Here is a 20,303-nt window from a genome sequence, read left to right on the forward strand (position 1 = left end):
TCTCTTGAGCACATAAATACACTGGAATAATGTTGTTTCTGCCAAGATTTTAAAAGATATAATTAAAAATAATGGTGGACTACGACTTTGCATCCGTTTTTACTTGCATTATCCAATGAGAGTAAACGAAGAGAATAATCATGGCAACCAACATTTCCAGAGTAAAGGAACAAATGACAGTGATAACAATCTTTGGGTTTTAACCATGGCCAGAAAAAACAAGATTTCACCAATGTACCACACTTTGAATTCGCTGCCACAGCGACGTTGGGTTGAAAACAGAGGTGACGTATGCAAGAAACTACAGTCACAGACCCTGCCAGCTAAGAAAACACATCTCTTCCCCTGGCAGAGTGCACTGGGAAAGAGAGACAAGTTGCTCAGTATGTGACCAAAGCTCCATAAAAACCAAAGTGTTGAGATGTGTGACTGAAAGGAGCTCCAGTCTGATGTAAATGACTGTTTGGATGCCTGACTGCAGGCAAGCAGAACCAAAGAAGACGAAATCAGCCACCTACGCCAACAGAAATTATAAGAAAACACATACAATGAATCTGCTTTGTAAAATCAAATCTAAATCAAATCTGTGCTCAGAAGCTCAGTCATTCATTATCGAAGTTGGTTCTTGGAAAGAATTCGGTACCTTATGGGTTGAGATTCCAAACAAAGTGGCCAGAAACTTTCAATATGTACAGGATACCAACCCAACAGTCCTGTAAACATCTACCGTCAATACACAGCAATCAGTCATGAGTCTGTGTCATTTTCCCAGGAGTGACTGGAATGTGTGCCGCATGGAGGCTTTGGGAACGCGGTGCTGGAAGCTGAGTTATGTTTTGGTCCTGCTGTGACCCAGTGGACCAGGCAGGGTCAATGTACCTGAGGGTTGACAAACCAGAAGTGGGTCAGCATGAAGGGGGCAACAGGAAAAAAGGGGGAACTGTGTCAAAGTGACGCCCCTGTTCCTGTCTGCCCACCTCCTCATCGTCCTCCTCACCCTCCTAATCCCCCTTTCAAAGTTTCTGAGTAATGAGCTGTTGTGGTAGGGCGGTGTGCTCGCCCTCCTGCAGTGATGGGATCAGGGAAAGTCTGGCCTGAGTGACAGCAGGGCGCACATGCCAAGGGAAGCCCAGTAGGGGAGGTCCGGGTGTCTCAATAAAGCTTATTAGCAGGGAGGTGAGGACCTCTGCAGTCAGAAACAACATGAATCTGCGAGACATTTCAAAACTCTGCCTGTCTTAAAATGGCGTGAGAGAAAAGATTGAGATGTTGTAAAAGTCCTGAGCAGCTTTAAGACCTAACTATGTAAGTACCGCACATTAAACATGACGTGATGTAAAGTTGGCATGTTTCCACATATTTACAGTATATGTTCGTAAAACTTCATTTGCACACAGGATTTGATTTGGTTTATTGTGCTCAACATTTCCTCATTTGCCTCCTGGATTTGAAAATGCTTGTTGTCAGAGTTCAGTTCAGTAGTTCTTTATTGTTCCCTCAGAGCAATTTCTTTCCAGTCAGGTTTAAGAACCACATGCTGAAACTCAGTATACAGGGGTTGACAACAGCCCTCTATAAGTACATCAGATACTGGTTGCCCCTTGCAGGATGCATGTATTTTAAGATACAGATTCTTGTCTGTTTCATTTATCAATTCATTTTGTGTTTGATAAATCACTCTGTTTGTGTCCAAATCTTAGTTTATTGTACCAGTAAATCAGAACCTTGTTATCTGAACAGTCAAGAAAAGAGCAGAACTAAAAATCGGTGACAACTTGGCACTGTAACTTTTGTTATTGTACGAAAAGCTAAGAATTATCGTATCCTTGAGAGGATTTAATTATGGGTCTGTTCTCATGCTTGTTTCTACAGTCACTTGCGTAGAAAACATGCAGTTACACAGGCAGTGGCTTGCAAGAGTGAGCTCAAGCTGCGCATCATTAGTGTCACCCTTGGTTACAAGGACCGAAGACCCAGACTGCTCTGTATCCACTGAGGGTACAGACAGAAGCTTCCAATTGTTGTGTATCCATTTAGCCCTGTTTAACAAAAGACTTTGTCACCCCTCACTAATTTCTTGTCCGTCTCTATTCAATGGTGTTGAGCATTCCACTGGCAACTGTTCAATAATATTTGCTCAAATTTCCTGACCTGAAAGTGTAATTCAAATTCCAAGGAGCTTCCTGGTAGACGGTGCTGTCCTAAATTAAATCTGAATTAATCCCTTTTTTAAACATGAAAGTAAAATTTGCTCCCCACAGGGCCCTGCTGAGGGTATTCAAATGGAAGGACAGCTTATGCAAAATCAGAGAGAAAGTAAAGAGAGAAGAAGGCAGGAGAGGCTGAGAACGGAGAGAGTTTATGGTCAGATGGGCCAGTGGCTGTACAGAGATCTTCAATTGCTAATTTAGTACAATCACTCTGTAGACCACCCGGCCCGGGGCTGTTCCACTAAGACGATTGAAAGGTCTGGTCCATCTATCACAAAGCTCAGAGCCCTTCACCAGTTTCCCCAGGGATCTGCCTGGGAGGCAACCTCAGTGTTGGGCTTCTCCTCTTAGCTGGCTGAAAAACCTGAGAGCCCGTGGGAGACGAAAGGATGGAGGTAAGAGGGATGGATGCCGTCCACAGGCCGGGAACAGGAGACCGTCTTCCTTTCCACTCCATTGGGGCCCAATCTATAGGAAAACAACCAACACCAAAGCCAAGTCCTCCTCAGGACCCTTTCCAGCAATTTACTTTCTGACATGCCGCCACGGGACAAACTGGTGCCGCTGAGAGAAAACTAGGAGCAAAGAGAGCTCTTTAATCACCACAGAGAGTTTTGAGTCTTTTAGTCTCTAAGATGGCAAAGCCGTCTCTTCTTGGCCTTTGAGCCAATGCTTGATTGGAGCAAACAGCTTAAAAGGAAGTAATTTGCTTTGAAAACAGAAGGTCTCCTTGGCACGAGCCACATTTGCCATTCTGGCACGGTCCATATCACATGCCCTGTTAATAATGTGTCCCTGCCAGTGAAGCAAGGGCTAATCAGTAAGGACACAAAACTGTTCAAGCTACAAGATACTTGCTCAATCATTAACAGTCCAATCTGCGTTGCTGCATCTTATTGCTATTACCATCCCGTGACATATGTGAAGCAACCAAAAGGCTATGATTGGGAGATGATTTGATTTTCCTGCAACATTAAACTTTACTCAGAACATACTTTTCATTGTTCCTCACGATTCACGCATCTCTGTTTGTACTTTGAAAATTTAGCTTAACGCCAATTCTCCAAGATGCTATTGGCAATGGAAACCACATCAAACATACGTTTAAAACAGACCCACATCCCTCTATTATCTCCAATTTACTGTGGTATAGTAACCGCCTGGGCTAGTTCCAAAAGAAGGCAGGCCATGGTACATTCCCAATAAAAATCTTGTATCCAATTAAGAAATGCAACACAATTTTCAAATCCATCTGCCTCTAACTGGGATTTACGTCTTGTAGTGGTTGGGTCTGCTCAGCACTGATTAGCCGCACCGCTGCCAAGCTAATATATTCCATCATTCTTGTTGTGAAGGGATAACACTAAGTCAACATCAATGAATCAAATGCTGTCAAAGATATGTGACGTCTCTATCCGATCACCATGAGAAGCTGCCGAGCTGTTCCAATGCATCTGTTCTCTCGCTGCCTACTTCTGAACTCATTCGATCCCTTGTTTTCATTGGTAATTAACAAGTATTCATGTTTGATCAGCGCTAATAAAAAAGTATTAAGCGCAGGATTTGGCCCCTCGATGGATGTCAGATTTAATGTCTGGGATATAGAACAGAGATTTGGGAGAGTATGAGTTCATGTGGGAAGATCTGTGGAGCTCTGTGGGCCCCCTCCTTCTTTGCCTCATCGTACTTAATAGATCTAAACTTCATGAAGAATAGTGTCCTCGTTACAGAGAGACACAGAGAAATGGAGGGGACGGGAGCAGACCGGCAACTCCTACAGATAGACATGTGATAGAAGGCGGGGCAAAAATATAGGGCAGTGACATCATGATGACCTTGATGACCCAGGTACGTAGAGTTAGAGGAAGCCAAGGCTCCTGTGGGTGTGGTGGTTACTTTAGGCCCAAGGGACGTCTCATCTGGCTCCCTGGGAAGCCTCCCAGCCTCGCAAACTGGGAATGTCACAAAGAGGGAAGCTGCCCAGCAATGACAGATGGGGAGACAAACGGCTTGTGGAATTCCATTAGTTGTGAAACTCACAGTGAGGGAGGGGCTGCCAGCACAATTATAGAGAGTCATGCCAACACTGCAGTACGGGTCGGACTCGGGCCACATTGAATGGCCTTCAGTTGGTTTAGGGGACCTCAGATCATCCCCAGAGTTACAAAAAAGACCCTATTCTGGTGCTTCTTTGCTTTTGAAGAATAAACTTCCTCTCAGTTTCTGTCATGTGCTCATTATGGACCTGTGCATCAAAAATTCAACCCACTGGGATAGGATGCAGTGGCATACATGCCTCCATCACGCCAGCCCTCCTTCACATACACACTTTCACAGACTTCTCAAAGAGACCTTACCAGACAGGAACACATTTTGAGTCTATATTTGTATAACATATTGTGCTGATTATACCATCGAATACTGTATCCTTCACTATATTAAGTAAGGCTGGTGCAAATATATTGACAGTGACGTAGAGGCAGAATGGTCCTAAAATAAGAGAATAGTCTCTGAAGTAAACATAGTGTGGTCATGTTGGCGTCACCTATAAATGTATTAAAAGAAAATAAAGTAGCATTGCTTCCTTTCAGTCAACAGTGCGTTTTGTAACCTGCTATAAACTGACCAATGGTAGCATTACACCCCTAAATAGAAACTGTGCTTTCATGAAATCGGCACATACTCAACAAGAGACACATGAGACTCTTACAAAGCTGTATGACTGTTCTCCACACTGCAAGTCGACAACTGACTCATTCACTATGAAATAAAAAGGACGGCATCATTTTTCAGGGACCGTTGTCTCCAGTTTTTATATCTTTCCTGTCAAACACGTAAGAAAGCATACATCTCGGCAAGTAAGGGGGAAATATAACTGAAACATCTAGCCAAGTGTCTATACTGAGAAAAATAACACTCAGAGGAATTCAAAGCATTTCACTTATTGAAGCTCCCTCCAAGACTTCTGGGACATACATGACTTAATTTTGACTTCAATTTTTCTCTCTATCCTTTCTTCCCTGCCTGCGTGTGACCTGTGACCCCAAGCTTACAGTATGCTGCCCCCCAACACTACCACAAAAATGAGCGAATGGGGTATTCACTCTGTTTCTGCCACAGACTTCAAAGGAGGGAGCAGGGAAAAACATCTGGGAGCCAAAAGAGATCATGCCGGGGACTTATGGAATCTGGCATGGAATCTGGCATGCCGAGAGATAGAGAATGGGAGAGAAAAGAATGGATCGGCAGCTATGATAGATGGAGGAGACATAGAGGTATGACGTCTGCTTCTGATTAAGGTCCAGTCAGACATTAAACAGGGTATGATGACTTTGACAGCCGACTAACATCTGCAGGCATGGCCGTAATATGATTGCATGTAATGTATGAATTGTCCCCATATGCGACTAAAGCTGGTTCCCATGAGGCCCCTCACCAGCCTGCACAAGTCCTGCCCTCCATGTAACACGCAGAGCTGTCAGGCAAAGGGAGAGTCTCCATCTACAGTGAAGGGTGCCACCACCCACCCTGCCTGGCGGTTACGCCGTGCAACCACCCAGCTGCTGTTTCTCAAACCTACCGCAGCTCTGGTTGGGAAGCAGCTGAATTGCGAGTGTTCATTTCCTCTTTCAAGACCACTTTGGCTCAATCCGCCCGCAGGCTGGGTGGCACTCCTGCCAGGCTCTCATCTTCATGCTAAATGTGTTTTCATTCACTTCCCAGGTTTTGGTTTTATGGAAGCGAAAAACAGCTTAATTTTCCAATTGGATTGTATGGCCGAGTCACACAGCCACCTCAGAGGAGTTTAGGATTCTAATGAAGGCTGCTATGTCCTAATCCTCACCAGTCTTCAGTTTTGTTTAGGCCTGTGATAAATGCTGTAATAATCCACCAGGCATAAACAACTGCTGCTAAGGAATGTAACAGGCATCACAGACTAAACACCTTGATATCCAACACGATGGAAGTAGAGCCCAGCTGCATCATGTTGTTTTAGAAAATTGCACGAGAATACCAAGAGATCAACATACCAGACGCACAACAGAAATTAATACCAGCAGAATTAGACCAGATTAGAAATAGATTAGATTTAAGTATGAAATGGAACAGAGCGGAACACAAAATTGCTCAGATCTGATGGATTTAGTCAGGAGGCCTTACCTGGTTTGGTTGGACACTTTTGGCACTTGTTTAGACCCCAGGAGGCGCCCACGCTTCCACAGCAATCATCCTGTTTGGTTAGGCCTGGCAGAGGCTTGCCACACTACAACAACACACATCTGTGTTAAATCTAAGAAACAAGTTCTGAGAAGGAGTGGTACATATTTGTGCATGCATGCTTGTTTGTGTTCAAATGTGTGCGAGTGTTGGCAAGGTGTTGTAAGTCTTGTCAGAGTGTGCATGTGTACCTATCTGCAAGGACAGAGTGAACCATGCACATCTGAGACTAGTTTGTTTGTGGAGGACACAAACGCTATGTCTCCAGAACTATGAACCTCCTGGAAAACATTTTTAGGTACTTGGCTAGTTGTGATGAGAGATTCCTATCAGACCTCACTTATTGGATTTCTTTGCCAATAAAAGTTTATGAAGCTAAAGAGGACATTCTTCTGGAGAACACCAAACTGGCACACTGGCAGGAGAAGAGGGGAAAACTACCGGCTAAAGCTTTGGTACACTCCATCTCTGGGGCAGTTCTGTCGAGGTTCTGGAAAATCATTGTGACTGGGAGCTTTAATTTCAAAGCTCTCTATGAAACAAGAGTAGAGGAAATGGGAGCTGCAGATCAGCACAAACAAACTTGTTCAAGGAATAATGCTGGCAAAAACAATTCTTCTGCAGTTCATCGTGTTGTTTCAACTGCAAAGCTAAAGACTAGGAGTCAAACATTTCCCTTTATCACAGCCAAGCAAACATTTGCTGTATTAAGCCTCAGATGCACTGCCACTTAAGTACTTCCCTTTCCTAACTTCTTTCTTCCCTTTGATGCATGTCTGTTGTGGCATTTGTACATTATCCCGACCATGCATACTACAGTAAATCTGTGGTGCATGTCATACTGTATGCATGGTACCATAAACACCATGACCGAAGGCCATCTGCTGTGGCCCACATCGTCACATTTTAGCCACAAAGAGGACCACATGGGCTGAAATGTCTAAGCTCAACCTTTGTCCTCTGAACACATCCTAACTCATAACATTCCTAAGTTGGGGAACTGCTGAAACATGAGCTGACATGTGTTGTCAGAGCTCATAAATCCTGGATAAGACATAAATCATAGCCACAGGTCCACTTCCTGTTTGAGACAGCAGCAATCAGAGAAGGTGATGGGATGTGAGCGTAACGGTACTTGTGGTAAAACAACACTTTCACTCACTTGTGTCAATGTCTACAATGGGCTAGGACACACCAGGTGGCTTACATCAGCTAGTGATGACAGTGTCCATAGTGTGTTTTAATGACTTAACACAATACCTGTCCATCAACTGTCTCTTGAAAGCATCTCCCAACATGTCCGTTCTGATGGTTGTGCGTTCTGGCATGGTTATTCCCGTTCCCACTGGTGTGTGGTTGCCTGCTGCTATGGTCATTGATGGTTTCATGTCCATTCCCAGGCTGGGAGCGCTGCTGGACAGAGTGAGCCCCATCTGCAGTGGCCGGTCTCTGTCCTGGCTGAACCCGAGCTACTTGGTGGATCTGGACATCGGCATCTGGAGGGTGTTGAATGTGGACGTTCACCAAGGATGGGTGGAGAGACACTGGAGAGGAAGAGACCTACAGTTTATACAACATAAAGGGTAATTTAAAGCAGTGACACTAATTCTACTGCCAGTGGGGCTGATAGGGTTCTGTGTGTAGGATTCACAATGAAAATAAATTTAGCACAATGGAATAAAAATGTTAGAAAATACAAAACATCCAAATAGACTAGTAGAGCTTGTTAATAAAAATATAAAATTGACAGTGGAGGCTCCCCCGGACGCTATGCCCTGAATGTTAAGTTTATTAACTGGTCTATGACCGTCTGTCATTTGGATAATGTAAGTGGAAGCATGCTCAGCCAATAGCTGAATATACACGCTGATGTTTGCGAGCTATCGGCTTACATCCTGAACAGAGTTGTTCATCACATATTATGCTTGCTTCATCACCAAGTTATGAGATCTACATGGGGAATTCCAGGCAATGAAGAGACTATTAGGATATGACCAAAACGCAACAACATCAGTAACACAAAGACTTTTGAATTCTTTGGTTTAAATCAAATCATCTTAAAGACCAAAAACAGATTTGTTGAGGAACTGAGAAGATGTTGCAATGTGGAGAATGAGCTCTTTTGTCTTCCTCGCAGAAGGGAAGCATCTATCTTCAGGGAGTGCCAGGGTTTTTTCCCAGAATCCTGACCCAGACTCATGAATCACAGTCGCAGAGACAGATGGCAGGGAGAGTCCAAGGAGAAAAGTTAGGCGTTATCAAGAGCCCTGTACATGAAACTGAGTGTATGTATAAAGAATACGGACATGTGTCTTCACATGACATTTCAGACATTGGACTTATGTCATTCAATTATCATTAATAATATAATTCTAAAAGGGAGGATGGACCATTTATCTAAAACAAAGCTTCTGGAAAGTGAGTTAATCTTCTATCAGTCTCATCACTTGATGATGTGGCCTCTCTGTTTCTAATAAACACGTCTGGTTGATTAAAGCAGCATTATGTGGACAATATGAGGGCTTCTACTAAGTCATCCATTACTTATTCTGCTCAAAATAGAGTCTGACTGTCACTGCTGGCCAGCAATGGCAGAGTGTTCAAAACAATGATTAGTCTTTATGTATTAAAAATAAAAAAAGACAAAGAATAAAGGCCCCTATCACACCAGCATTTGAAAAAATAGCCTTAAAAGAATCCAGATGGAGGCCAATGGCTGCCCTGCCATTGGCCACAGTGCTGGCTGCTTACCTTGTTGATTGGACAGTGGTAGAGTGTACATGGTGTGGAGGGGAGATTTCGGTCCCTGGTGGCTGGCATCCTTGTGGCTGTGAGGGGTGGGTCTGGCAGGAGGCGGGGACGGCAGGTGACAAAACTTGCCAGTTGAATTTGATGGACACCAGCACAGGTCCCTGCCAATGCAGCGGCCTCCATTAAGACAGGGTATCTGACAGAAGACTGTGGAGAGGACGAAGAGAGAAACACAGGTGTGTGAGTCAGAGGTAAAGAGAAAAAGATGAAGAGGTTATTTCAAGTGAAATATTTGTTAGCGTATACAACACGCCACATTTAATTGCGCAAATTGATGCATCCTCAGGCACAAGGATCCCGTAATGAGAAACAGAAAGTGTATTCCTAATAGGAAGGGCATGTGCTGAGGCTTCATGCGGAAAGGATTTTTTTTGCAAACGGTTAGCAGATTTGAATGTTGTTCTCTACTTTGGACCCACCAGACACCAGCTTCAACTTTGTCCTGACGGCCAGCTGCTGCACCTCCTACATTGGCATGTTTTGCCTCACATCATTAATAATATACTCATGTGCATGGTGATGACAGATGATTCATCGTGTATTAATTCTGAGAAAATAGCAAGTGCATGGATGTCTGTATGGAAAACCTGTTTGGCCGGTAGCAGGAAAACAATGTGAATTACCAGAATTATCATATCTTGGACAAAACTTCAAAGGAGGGCAACTGGCTCAGAACAATATAAGTAAATTGAATCACAAAACGTGCACAGTTTACCGCTCGATTTATAGTTTGGGCCAGCGCTGGCCAGATGGTGTTAGACAGTACTGCTTTAACAGCCCTTTCACTGGCCTTATCTTTTGGCATACAGGATGGGTGCCAGCCCAGCACACTACATACTTGGGCCTGCTCCCATCTTCAGATTCGCTCTGACCTGATCTCCCCTAACTCAAAACATCAAAGACTATCAAATGGAGAAAAAAAAATCTATCCAACCGTGACGAATAAGAAAAGGACCATTTTGGATGGTTGGGTGAAGGATGAAAAAGTGAAGCACTGCACCTTTCTGGCTCAACCAGAATACTTTACAAGGCAGCTGGACCTACGCACGCCGCCCATATGAGATGAAAAATGACGCTAGTGATCGAAACTTGCAGTGAACTGCATCCTCACTGTCTCTGAGACAGACAGTAACACGCTAACAGGGTGCAAATTGGGAACAGAGAGAGAGAGAGATGTAGGGAATGAGCTCCCTGGAACATAGAATCAAAAACAGTGACACTGAAGGAGGAAGGATGGAATATCTAGTAGAAGAGACAGGGAATGAAAGGAATAAGGAGAGGAGAATGTGAATAGATTGAAAACAGAGAATATGGAGAGAGAGAGAGAGAGAGAGAGACAGAGAGAGAAAGAGAGAGAAGTAATAAGCAATGTCAGACAAAAACATTAAAAAGACAGAGAGGGAGAGCTCCAGAGTTGATGTCCACACACACAGGAAGTGATTAGACATACTGGCTAAATTATCAACTCAAGGAGGCTATTAAATGCTCTCAATGTGGGATGCAGGCCTAGACTGGTCTGTTTCAGTCCAGTCCCACCCGGGCATTGGGCAGGAACTATTCTTAGACAACAACCTACTGTCGACTCTGCATACCGTGCTCCCTGTCTGCCTATCTGTCTGTCTATTTAACAACCTCTAACAAGCAAACAGACACACACACGCACACACGCTTCTCACTCAATAAACAGACTTCTACCCAATCTAATATCAGGCTTTAAAGTAACTGTTGCACACGGGGTGCGTATCAAGGGAGCCTGTTATAATTATCCAGCCAGATTTTACTGCATCGCGTAGGGAACATAACAACAGCATGAGATAACTGTTTGCTGTTCACTTGACATTCCTCGACGAATACGCACACCCAAGCAATAACAGGATGCTAGTCTAAATGGAAAGCAATCTCTTTTTAGTACACTCTTCAACACATGCTTTTGCATAATGAAGGGAGATTTCTAGAGAGTGAAATTGGGGCATAAAAACAAACCCGCTGCTCAGGAGGACGTGGAGGTGCCAGGAATGTAATCGTGGGGAAGGCCTCTGCCAGGACGCTGAAGTGTTTGGAATATCTACGCCATGTTCTAAAGCCCCATTAATGGGCACATAAATCTGCAACATCAACCTGTTTATATATTCAAAAGTCAGACAGATTCTTCACAAAGAGCCTAGAGCGCTTAAGTGAAGGTTGGTGGCACGTTTGTGTGTCTTTTTAAATTTTACATTTATGTGAATGAGAGGACTTGTAGGTGTATGCGTGTGGTATGTGAACCCTTTAATCCACAAGCAGTAATTAGTTTGAGCCTTAGCTGGACCCTTTAAACTGATGAGAAAAATTAAGAAACATGTCGGGGTACGACCCTACCCTTGGCTTTGACCGCTCCTTCCCTTTCCATGGACACTCCTGTGTGAATTTGGAGCAAAGCCCCCCGGATAAATGGAAGGTTTAATGTAATCCCTATAAAATCCTGTTCATGCTGCTAGTCTTTCTCTTTTTCTGCTTCTCTTTCTCCTCTTTCATTTGTTCCTGCTCTCCCAGGGAGCACGTAAAATGGTTAACGGCAGGGCCAACTCCGAGGTGTAAACCGCAAAGAGATGGAGGCTAAGTGTTGGGAGCGTGGGACCACCGGCTCCACGTGTGTCTGAGCGAGGGGGAGATTAGCCCCCTATTACAGAGCTGCCTTTTAATCTGGTCTAGCCCCATCTCTCCCACTTTCCCTCTCTCTTTCTCTTTGACAGAGAGAGTTTTTAGCGTAGCTCTCAGCTTTAATCTCCACCACTCTGCCTCCTCTTTGAGGTAGGTATTCAGAACAGACAGCATGCCACTGGGAACCCATTTCTGTCAAGCTCACCCCATAAAAAAAGGAATAAGACAGAAGGATGTAGACACAGGGGAGGTGTGTGAGAATCAGAAAGTAACCAAGAGAGGCATCGAAGAGAGAGGAAGACAAGAAGATGGATGACAAGCCGACAAGAAAGATAAGGGTAAATGATAATCGGAGGCCCCACAGTTGTCACTCACAGAGTCGGAAGCCCTGGTTCTTTGGCGGCTGCTGCTGCTGCTGCTGTTGCTGCTGCTGGGAGTTCTCGCTGTAGACCGTGGTGATGTCCCCCTTCTCACAGCTGTTGTAGCAGCGGCCACCGCTACACACCCGGCGGCACAGCATGGGGGTGAAGACGATCTTGATGCGGTCCAAGCTGGAGGTGAGGTTGGCCCCTGGAAGACACACACACACACGGGTGAGAAGGAGCAGCAGCAGTAACGGGCTGGAGACGAGCTGCATCCTTCCTCCCTTCAGCCTCACTGTGCTGTGACACACTCCCCGTCTGGGCAAAGGGAGGTTTATAAGTGTGTGAGGGTGTGTGCTGACGGCTGGGCAGTGGCACGTTGCAGCTGAATGAGCGATGTGCCACAGGCCAGCAAACGCTGGAAAGAATACTATTGAGTATCGGGCCAACCTCCAAGCCCTTTATCTTTAAGAGAAGGTGTTCTAGATGTGTGTATGTATGAAGGAGACAAAGAGAGCTTGAGTGCAAGTTAACATTGTGTAATGTTGGGAAGCTGTTCAACAGCCGTTGCCGTGGTACGCGGCTAAAAAACAAGCTTGAACAGCAGGCAGCTGTGCATGCTGGATGTTGGATCAGAGGAAGTTGAGGTAGTGAAGGGAGAATAAAAAATTAGGAAAGATAATATATCATTTATTTTTGTTGTGGGTAGAGGCGCCAGGGTTCAGCGCCTGTCATGTCAGAGAGGTGACAGGGCAGACTTCCAAATATATCAAAGCAGCCACACACAAGAACAGACACACACTGCTCACACTCCTCTCCAGCAGATTGTGGACCAGCAGAGCACACGCACACACACACACACACACACACACACACACACACACATGTTCACACACTGTGTGCAGCTTTTATATCAAACGTCTGTCTGTCTGGCGTGATGCAGACCACAGAAGAGGGTGGGGAGGGTGGACAGTGGGAGAAGGGAAGTGCAGCCTGGGACGCTGCCAACTTTTCCCCTTGTGGTTAATGTTCCGTTCAACGATGACACCATACATGTGTACGTATGTAAGCTAGCCTCTGTTAATGGAGCTAGAATGGTTGTGTTTGTTTTGACGTGGCTTAGGAGAGTGGAAAAGTCAAGTATGCATGTAATGTGAGAGTAGATACTGGCTTTGTGAAGTTCATTTCACAGTGTAATAGACATGTTTTTTTGTTCTTACCTGCTGGTAATAATGCATTGTTGAACTGCCCGTTCAGCTGGCTGTCACTGCCGGGCCTGTGAGTGTTGGAGTGACTGTTGCGATGCCCATTTCTGTGTCCATGCCAGTTCCTGTGTTCACTGCCGTGGCCGTTAGCGTAGCTGTTGCCATTTGGTAGAGCGTTGGACGTTATGGGTCCAGAGGATGATGGATAACGTTTCACCGTGCGGGAGGTCCCAGTCTGCTGAGGTGAGGAGTCAGGGGGTCCCCGTCTCACTTGGGTCCTGTCATTCACAGCATCGCAAAACCATTAACATATGACCTCAGACAAACGCTAATATTCCACACATACATACACTCACAAAGAAAGACCCATCAGCAATGCATGTGTATCACTGTGAAATCCATTTAAGTCTGGCCAGTGTGTGCAACAGAAAATAATATTCCTGCGAGATAAAGATGCTGCCTTAGGTCATAGATTTGCTTAATTGATTTTATAGATTAGACTGAATGATTTCGAACTCATCATTTTAATAATACCATATCATTGTTAAAGCACAGAGGGTTTCTCAACTAACATCTGCTGTTAAGTCCCAGAGCCGTCACCTTCGCTAATTGAGGAAAAGATTCTGTTTGACATTAAAGACAATTCGCAAGAGAAGATTTTTCATCACTGATTATTAAAAAATAAAGGATCAGGCAACCAAAGGGTATACGACTCACAGGTCCCAGTTTGTTTGAGTGTCTGATCAGTTTGCCTTAGAGAAAGATGTGTGATTAAACACATTAGATATTTCCATCAGGACTACAAATCCTTTCCATCACCCACTGGGTCTGCTTGACTAGATTATGAACTCCCTGTCCTGTCTGACTGTGATCAACCAGGGAGTTACATCCTGAGTGTTGCACCGAGCCGGAGGAAGTATTATAACTAGGGTCGAAGAACAAAGCTTTTCCTTCTTTTTTTTACCGGTGAACATTTGATTTGGGTCAATTACTGAGCCTGTGTTGCACGACCTGGAAGCTGAGCTCATGTGAGCGACCTGGGGGAGGCGCGTGCCTCTCAGGCAGACAGGCAGACGGGCCCATCTTGGCTCCGGGGGTATAAGAAGGCTTGGGGAGTGCTGGGATTCAACTCTGCAAAAAACATCTGGATCCCACTGATCTGCCCAGACAGTCAGCAGAGCAAGGCAAAGACAAACCGTGTCGGGGAGATCAGAGGAACAGTTCTACAAAGCACACCTGTGGCCCTGTAAGGTTGAGGCTGTAATCAAACCCCAAATTAGGATATAAACCATGCATTAACATGTATTACATGTGGTTTTAAGCCACACACCACGTATTTACACACTAAATCAGCTCTATTGAGCACACGCACAACGATGTGCTCTCTCCCAGCTGTGCTAGATATAGCACAAGCCCATGCATGTCCCTTTATTCAAGAACCACATTCCTGCCCCCAAGGGAACAGGACACTAAATGAAAAGGGGAAAAGGGAGACAAACATTTGATAATGGTTTCTCACGTCATCTTTTCAACAGACACCAGGCATCAACTATAGCAGACAGCTGCTGACCCAGATCATGAATCTCCAGGGCGGGTCCCGAGGACAGGATGTGATACGGGGAAACCAGAGGTGCTGGTGTCAAGGTGGTAAGGACTTACAGGAGGTGGCTAACCCCGCTACACGGTCCAATCCAGATTATGATTGGGTTTTTCCATCACTAACAGCGACACCTGGCCTCCAAGCATCCTGCTTCTCTTCCTAGGCCAAGCCAGATGTTGCTCTTTCTGTCTCTCCCTCTGTCAATGAAAAGTGACTTCCTCCCATCATGAGCTCACCGCTGCCCTTCTCTGCCTGCAGATTCAGGGGGCGGCGAGGGCAAACGACTCACTCTGCACGTTTGATGTCATCATTAGGGAACTTCAAGGCCTCCCTGATCCAAGCAGGAACCATTCCCCCGCCTTGTTCTGGGTGATTGAAAGCAATTTTGAAGACCTCTGCCAAGATTACATGGAACATAGTTTGGAAATCGGATGGGAAAAGTGTTTTGGGTATCAAATGATGGCCATGCAGTTTTAATTAAATCATTGATGGCGCTGATAAGAGAGTACAAAGACAGAATTGAGGCAAATAAAATAAATGATAAGAGAATTGTATTGAATTGATCAAATTTGTCTGTCATTTAATCTTCAGAAATACATTTCTCGGAAATAAAGTGAATAAAAGTATTTCCAAATTGTTGAACTATTACTTTAATTAAATACATTAGCAATGGCTGAATAAAAATCATTATGAACACGTGTTGAAATCATGAGGCCAAACCATTTAGACACTTTGATTACATTAGGGAGATTCACTTGCATACGATGTGATGCCTAACTGAGTCTAGTGCATGACAAGTATTCTTTCATGTTCCGAACATGTGCTCAATAATTACATTCGAGGAGAAGCAATCAGTTCTTTTACACTGATAAGTCTGAATCCAAACACTTGATCAAAGCGTTTATATCTGATAGCAGCGGAGGCCTCCAACTAAGACATAAAGCCATGGCGCTGTCCACCTCCATCACTCATTTGACGTACAGAAAGCAATTAGAACCAAACCTCATCACATTTGAGGAAATTACAAATCACAGTTATGGCCAAGAGTCTACACTGTGCGTGAAACAGCTGTAAAGCTTACAATGTGTTGCAAATGTATTATTTGGCACTCAGTTGCTACGTATGTTTGAACTTGCTGCGGCAATACGACATGAATATTCATGCTCATGAAGGCATGACAGGCAGCAACATGGCAGTTCCAGTTGCAGCTCTTGACCCAGATAAGTTGGAGAGGACGCAGTTTTGGAGCACAAACTGCTCACAGTCAAGCCAGGACCAAGAACTGGAGGATAGTCAAAAAAGGCTACATACCCTCTGGGCTTTGGGCTTTTGCTGATGCTGAATTACACTGCCAAGCAAAATGCTGGTGTACTTTGAAGTTTTCATGAGGTGTGTTGGGAGGGGGTGGGGGTCCAATTAGGTAGCTTTGCCAGGAAAGCCCGGTATAGCTGGGGCTTGGAAAACACCACCTCCCATCATCCCAGAAGTGCCTGTCCTCTTTCTTATATAGACAAGGAAATTCTGGATTTATCTGATGATCCTGGTTACCTAAATCATTCACACACACACACACACACACACACACACACACACACACACACACACACACACACACACACACACACACACACACACACACACACACACACACACACACACACACACACACACACACACACACACACACACACACGCCGAATGACCCAGATCCTCTGGAATTGTTTACATTTCAAACCATCTCCGTAGCCCACTCTGCATGACCAGGCCAGAACAGTGTTTATATAAAGCACTACACAGTAACGTATGGCCCACAGCTGATTCATTCACCAACAGATCCGTCATTGAGGTGCTTTCATTATCTTCTCTCTCTATAAATCTCCAAAAGAATTAAAGCGTATTTGTCAATTAGAACTAATGCGTTTCAGACAGAGGGCCTAGTTTTGCTGGGCTTAGGATGCCAAGTAGGTTGGAAAGGATTGTGAAATTAATTGTTTTTTCACCGGCCCTCTCAGCTCAACACAACGCTAAGCTGGCAACGCTCATTTTTCATTTTGATTTGTTTGAGAATACCAAGAACCCGCATCTAATGGCTCCGATTGCTGGCTTACGGCAGCTAATGCAGAAAATAGACTGATATGATAGCTCGTCTGGTTGTTGGATGTAGCCATTTGACTATGAACAGATTGTCTAAACAAGACAGTCTGACAGCAGGAAGAGGTGTCTGGCATCCCAGTCTGGGTCACATGGCACAACCCGATAGCTCCCAGCCTTGTCACTTTGTCCCGTCCCACTTCTCTTTCTGTTGGACTGAACGTGACCTTTAGAGTTACGAGTGGCAAACCTCTGGAACCATCAGTAGGTAAACGACCAATCAACACAAGACTCACTCTATCCTGCTTCGGAAAATCGAGTCATTATTCTTTTTATTTAAACAAAATGTTTAATGGTTCCATTTACCTCTTTCCAACTTGGAGCGTCAGCCAAAGAGCCCCTATTACTTAAGAACTACACATAATTAGGGCAATTTGAAGTCTACTCGGTAAATGGAGAAGTAAATGACAGTTTACACACATTCATCTCATTCACAGAAAGCATTTAGGACTATTGTTCATTTCAAAGCTTGAGCTCAAACATGCAGATCATCAGCCTAACTGGGAACGGCAGGAATTGTAATACATTATGCAAACAGCAGCTGAAACAATGAAAACGTTGTACTGCTCAACCACTGCAAACACTGTTGGCAACAAAGGAAAAGGAGATTTATGACTTTATTTGCAACATGCAATTTTGCACTCAGAAAGAGAGTCCTCAGAGCGAAACAGAGCACTGTGTGAGGGGTACAAACCATTTGTGGATGCAGAAAGTCATATTGGCACTGTTCCAATTCATTTTAAGTGTTCCCTATCAAATGGCGAAGCAGTTAAAATATTAAGAATAACCATGCAGAGCAAAGACTTTCCAAAAACACTATATTTTTTCACGGTTAAACTGTGAAACACCTTGCACTGGACGGGGATTATATACATCTTTCTGCTCTTGATTTTAAATTTGTCAAGAGAGAGATGTTTTTACGGCATAAAGCTCAACAACAGATGGTGCTCCACATTTCACAGACTAAAGCTTGCAGACAAGGAAGGAAAGTGCACACTGTTGAAACTAGTCCCAGTAGGTGTTATTCAAGAACATTAGCAAAGACATACACACTTGACTCTTGTTCATGTTTTGCTATCCAAAGCCCAATAGTGTTATGATTCTCCGTGACGTCCAAGACATTAACTATGATGTAGCCAGGAAAAGAGAAAAAACATTCCAGATTAGCAGCAAAGATATTATCAGCGTTTGACAAGGAGGATTCACGTTCCAAGTATGACTTGTTCGCTTCAGAATTTGATTTGGCAAAAGTCAACTTTTATATCTAATATAATATATAGCTAATATAATAAGAAATTAATTTCTAATTGGATATTTTAAGGCTATTTAATTCTTTCTTTGAGAGGACTGAGTTGTTTTCCCGTGTTTGATCTAGCCCACAGGCAAAGAAGGAAAAAAAGTTTAATTCAGAATTTGGTCAGTCTTAACAGTTTTGGTGTATTTTAGGAGGTGAAAGAAGTCTCTGCCGGCTGAGAAAGAATTAATCCTGCACCCAGTCAGTGCACCAAGCCATCTGTCCCACCAGTGGTCAAACCCCACTGTGGTCACACATCTCATTCCTCAGGCTTTATGCAGAACACCCTCATCCATTCATCATTCACCACTGAGGTCCCTGTGTGTTTCTTACAATAAAATCCTGAGGTTTGAACCGCTTAGCATGCAGCAATAAACATAATATCCAACCCCGAGGGCATTTTCATTATGGTGTTGTTGTGTGTTCCTCATAGCAACAAGGTCAAGCAATGGCATGGTGGTGAAGTTTGTGTACGTCTGAAAATTCAAAAATAACTCAACACCAGCCTCTGTCGTATTAAAGTTACCCTAAATTACAGCTCTTTGTGAATACTTAATCTCCGGTAGTAAATGTTCTAACCTCCACTGGCTGCTCTCACAACTTGTTTAGCAAGATAATCATGAAGCTTGCACGTCAACTCTGCACCACATTTTTCAACCTCACTGAAAAAGTCCTGATGTTGATTAAAATGAATAGTTTGACATTACTCAGTTATCATCTTTCTTGCAGAGTTAAAAGAGAAGATGTATACCAAGCAAATAATCAAATTTTCCCAAAATTTTGAACTGTTTCTTTAAAGAGCTTGCATTATATATATTTGTGTATATATAGTTGAAAAAAGGAGAAGAAAGATCAATGTGCATTTTAGTGGAATATCTACTGGGATGCATATATGTGCTTGGATCAAACTATGATTACACATAAGAGAGATAGAGCAGCAATAAATGCATTCAAATTAATTAATTAATTAATTTAAAAAAACGTCTGGGCAAACAGTGAAAAAACGAAATTTTATTCCTGAAAACATAAATAATGAATGAAAAATTTGTGCTCAGTGAATAGTCAGAATACATGAAAAAAATAAATGATGACATTTTGACTGAATGCTTAATGGAAATGTATTTCAACAATGCCAGTAGTGCCAGTAGTCCAATGCGTCCCATACTACGAACTAGGAATAACAGGAAAACACCTAGTCCCAGAAACATGTGTATCGCTTTAACGATAAGCTCCTTTCTCCCGAAACAAAGACATGTTCTTCTCATATACCTAGCTGCATGCAGCCAAACATCAGTGAGCAATTAAGGCCCAGTCTCTCTTTGATAACATCTCCAGTCATTATGACTTGGATAATTGTGAGTGCTGGCAGAATATTTACCCTTGTGAAAATTGGGGTGTGTCTGAGGGCTTATCGCACCAGCCACTGAGGCTGGATTAAATCATGTTCTCTCTGTCTGGACGGCCTTCCAGGAATCCCGCTAGTAGCAGCTAGAGCCTGGGTAAAATGAATTACAGTGGGGTTGGATTGATTCAGAAAGCTTTTTCTTTTTCTCGCCCCAGGGGATGAGGCTTATATTAGAGCAACAACTGGGCCTTGTGCAGATTTGAAAGCAGCAAAGGTTCTTGAAAATTTATTTAGCAAAGACTATTTTTTGGATCAAGAGCTACACAGACAAATGAAGAGGTCAAGTTCCACCTAATTTTATAGCATTAACTTCCCCCACCGCCTGCATGAAAATAGATTTTCTGTAAATTTGACCTCTTTGAGGTTTCAGCCACTACGTGATCAAAACGTATGACTACTGCAGTCTA

The 20,303-nt window shown here is 43.8% G+C and overlaps 1 protein-coding gene across 1 annotated transcript in view; it reads right to left on the minus strand.

The window, feature by feature from the left end:
* Positions 1-20,303, minus strand: part of LOC129103134 (latent-transforming growth factor beta-binding protein 2-like) — a 77,870-nt gene that overhangs the window by 35,240 nt on the left and 22,327 nt on the right. The window contains 5 exon segments of the mRNA XM_054613433.1: positions 6,372-6,474; positions 7,689-7,972; positions 9,180-9,386; positions 12,255-12,449; positions 13,462-13,724. Coding sequence (XP_054469408.1) covers positions 6,372-6,474; positions 7,689-7,972; positions 9,180-9,386; positions 12,255-12,449; positions 13,462-13,724 — 1,052 coding nt within the window.

Source organism: Anoplopoma fimbria, chromosome 15 (assembly GCF_027596085.1).
Source record: "Anoplopoma fimbria isolate UVic2021 breed Golden Eagle Sablefish chromosome 15, Afim_UVic_2022, whole genome shotgun sequence".
In the NCBI taxonomy this organism is placed as follows: Eukaryota; Metazoa; Chordata; class Actinopteri; order Perciformes; family Anoplopomatidae; genus Anoplopoma; species Anoplopoma fimbria.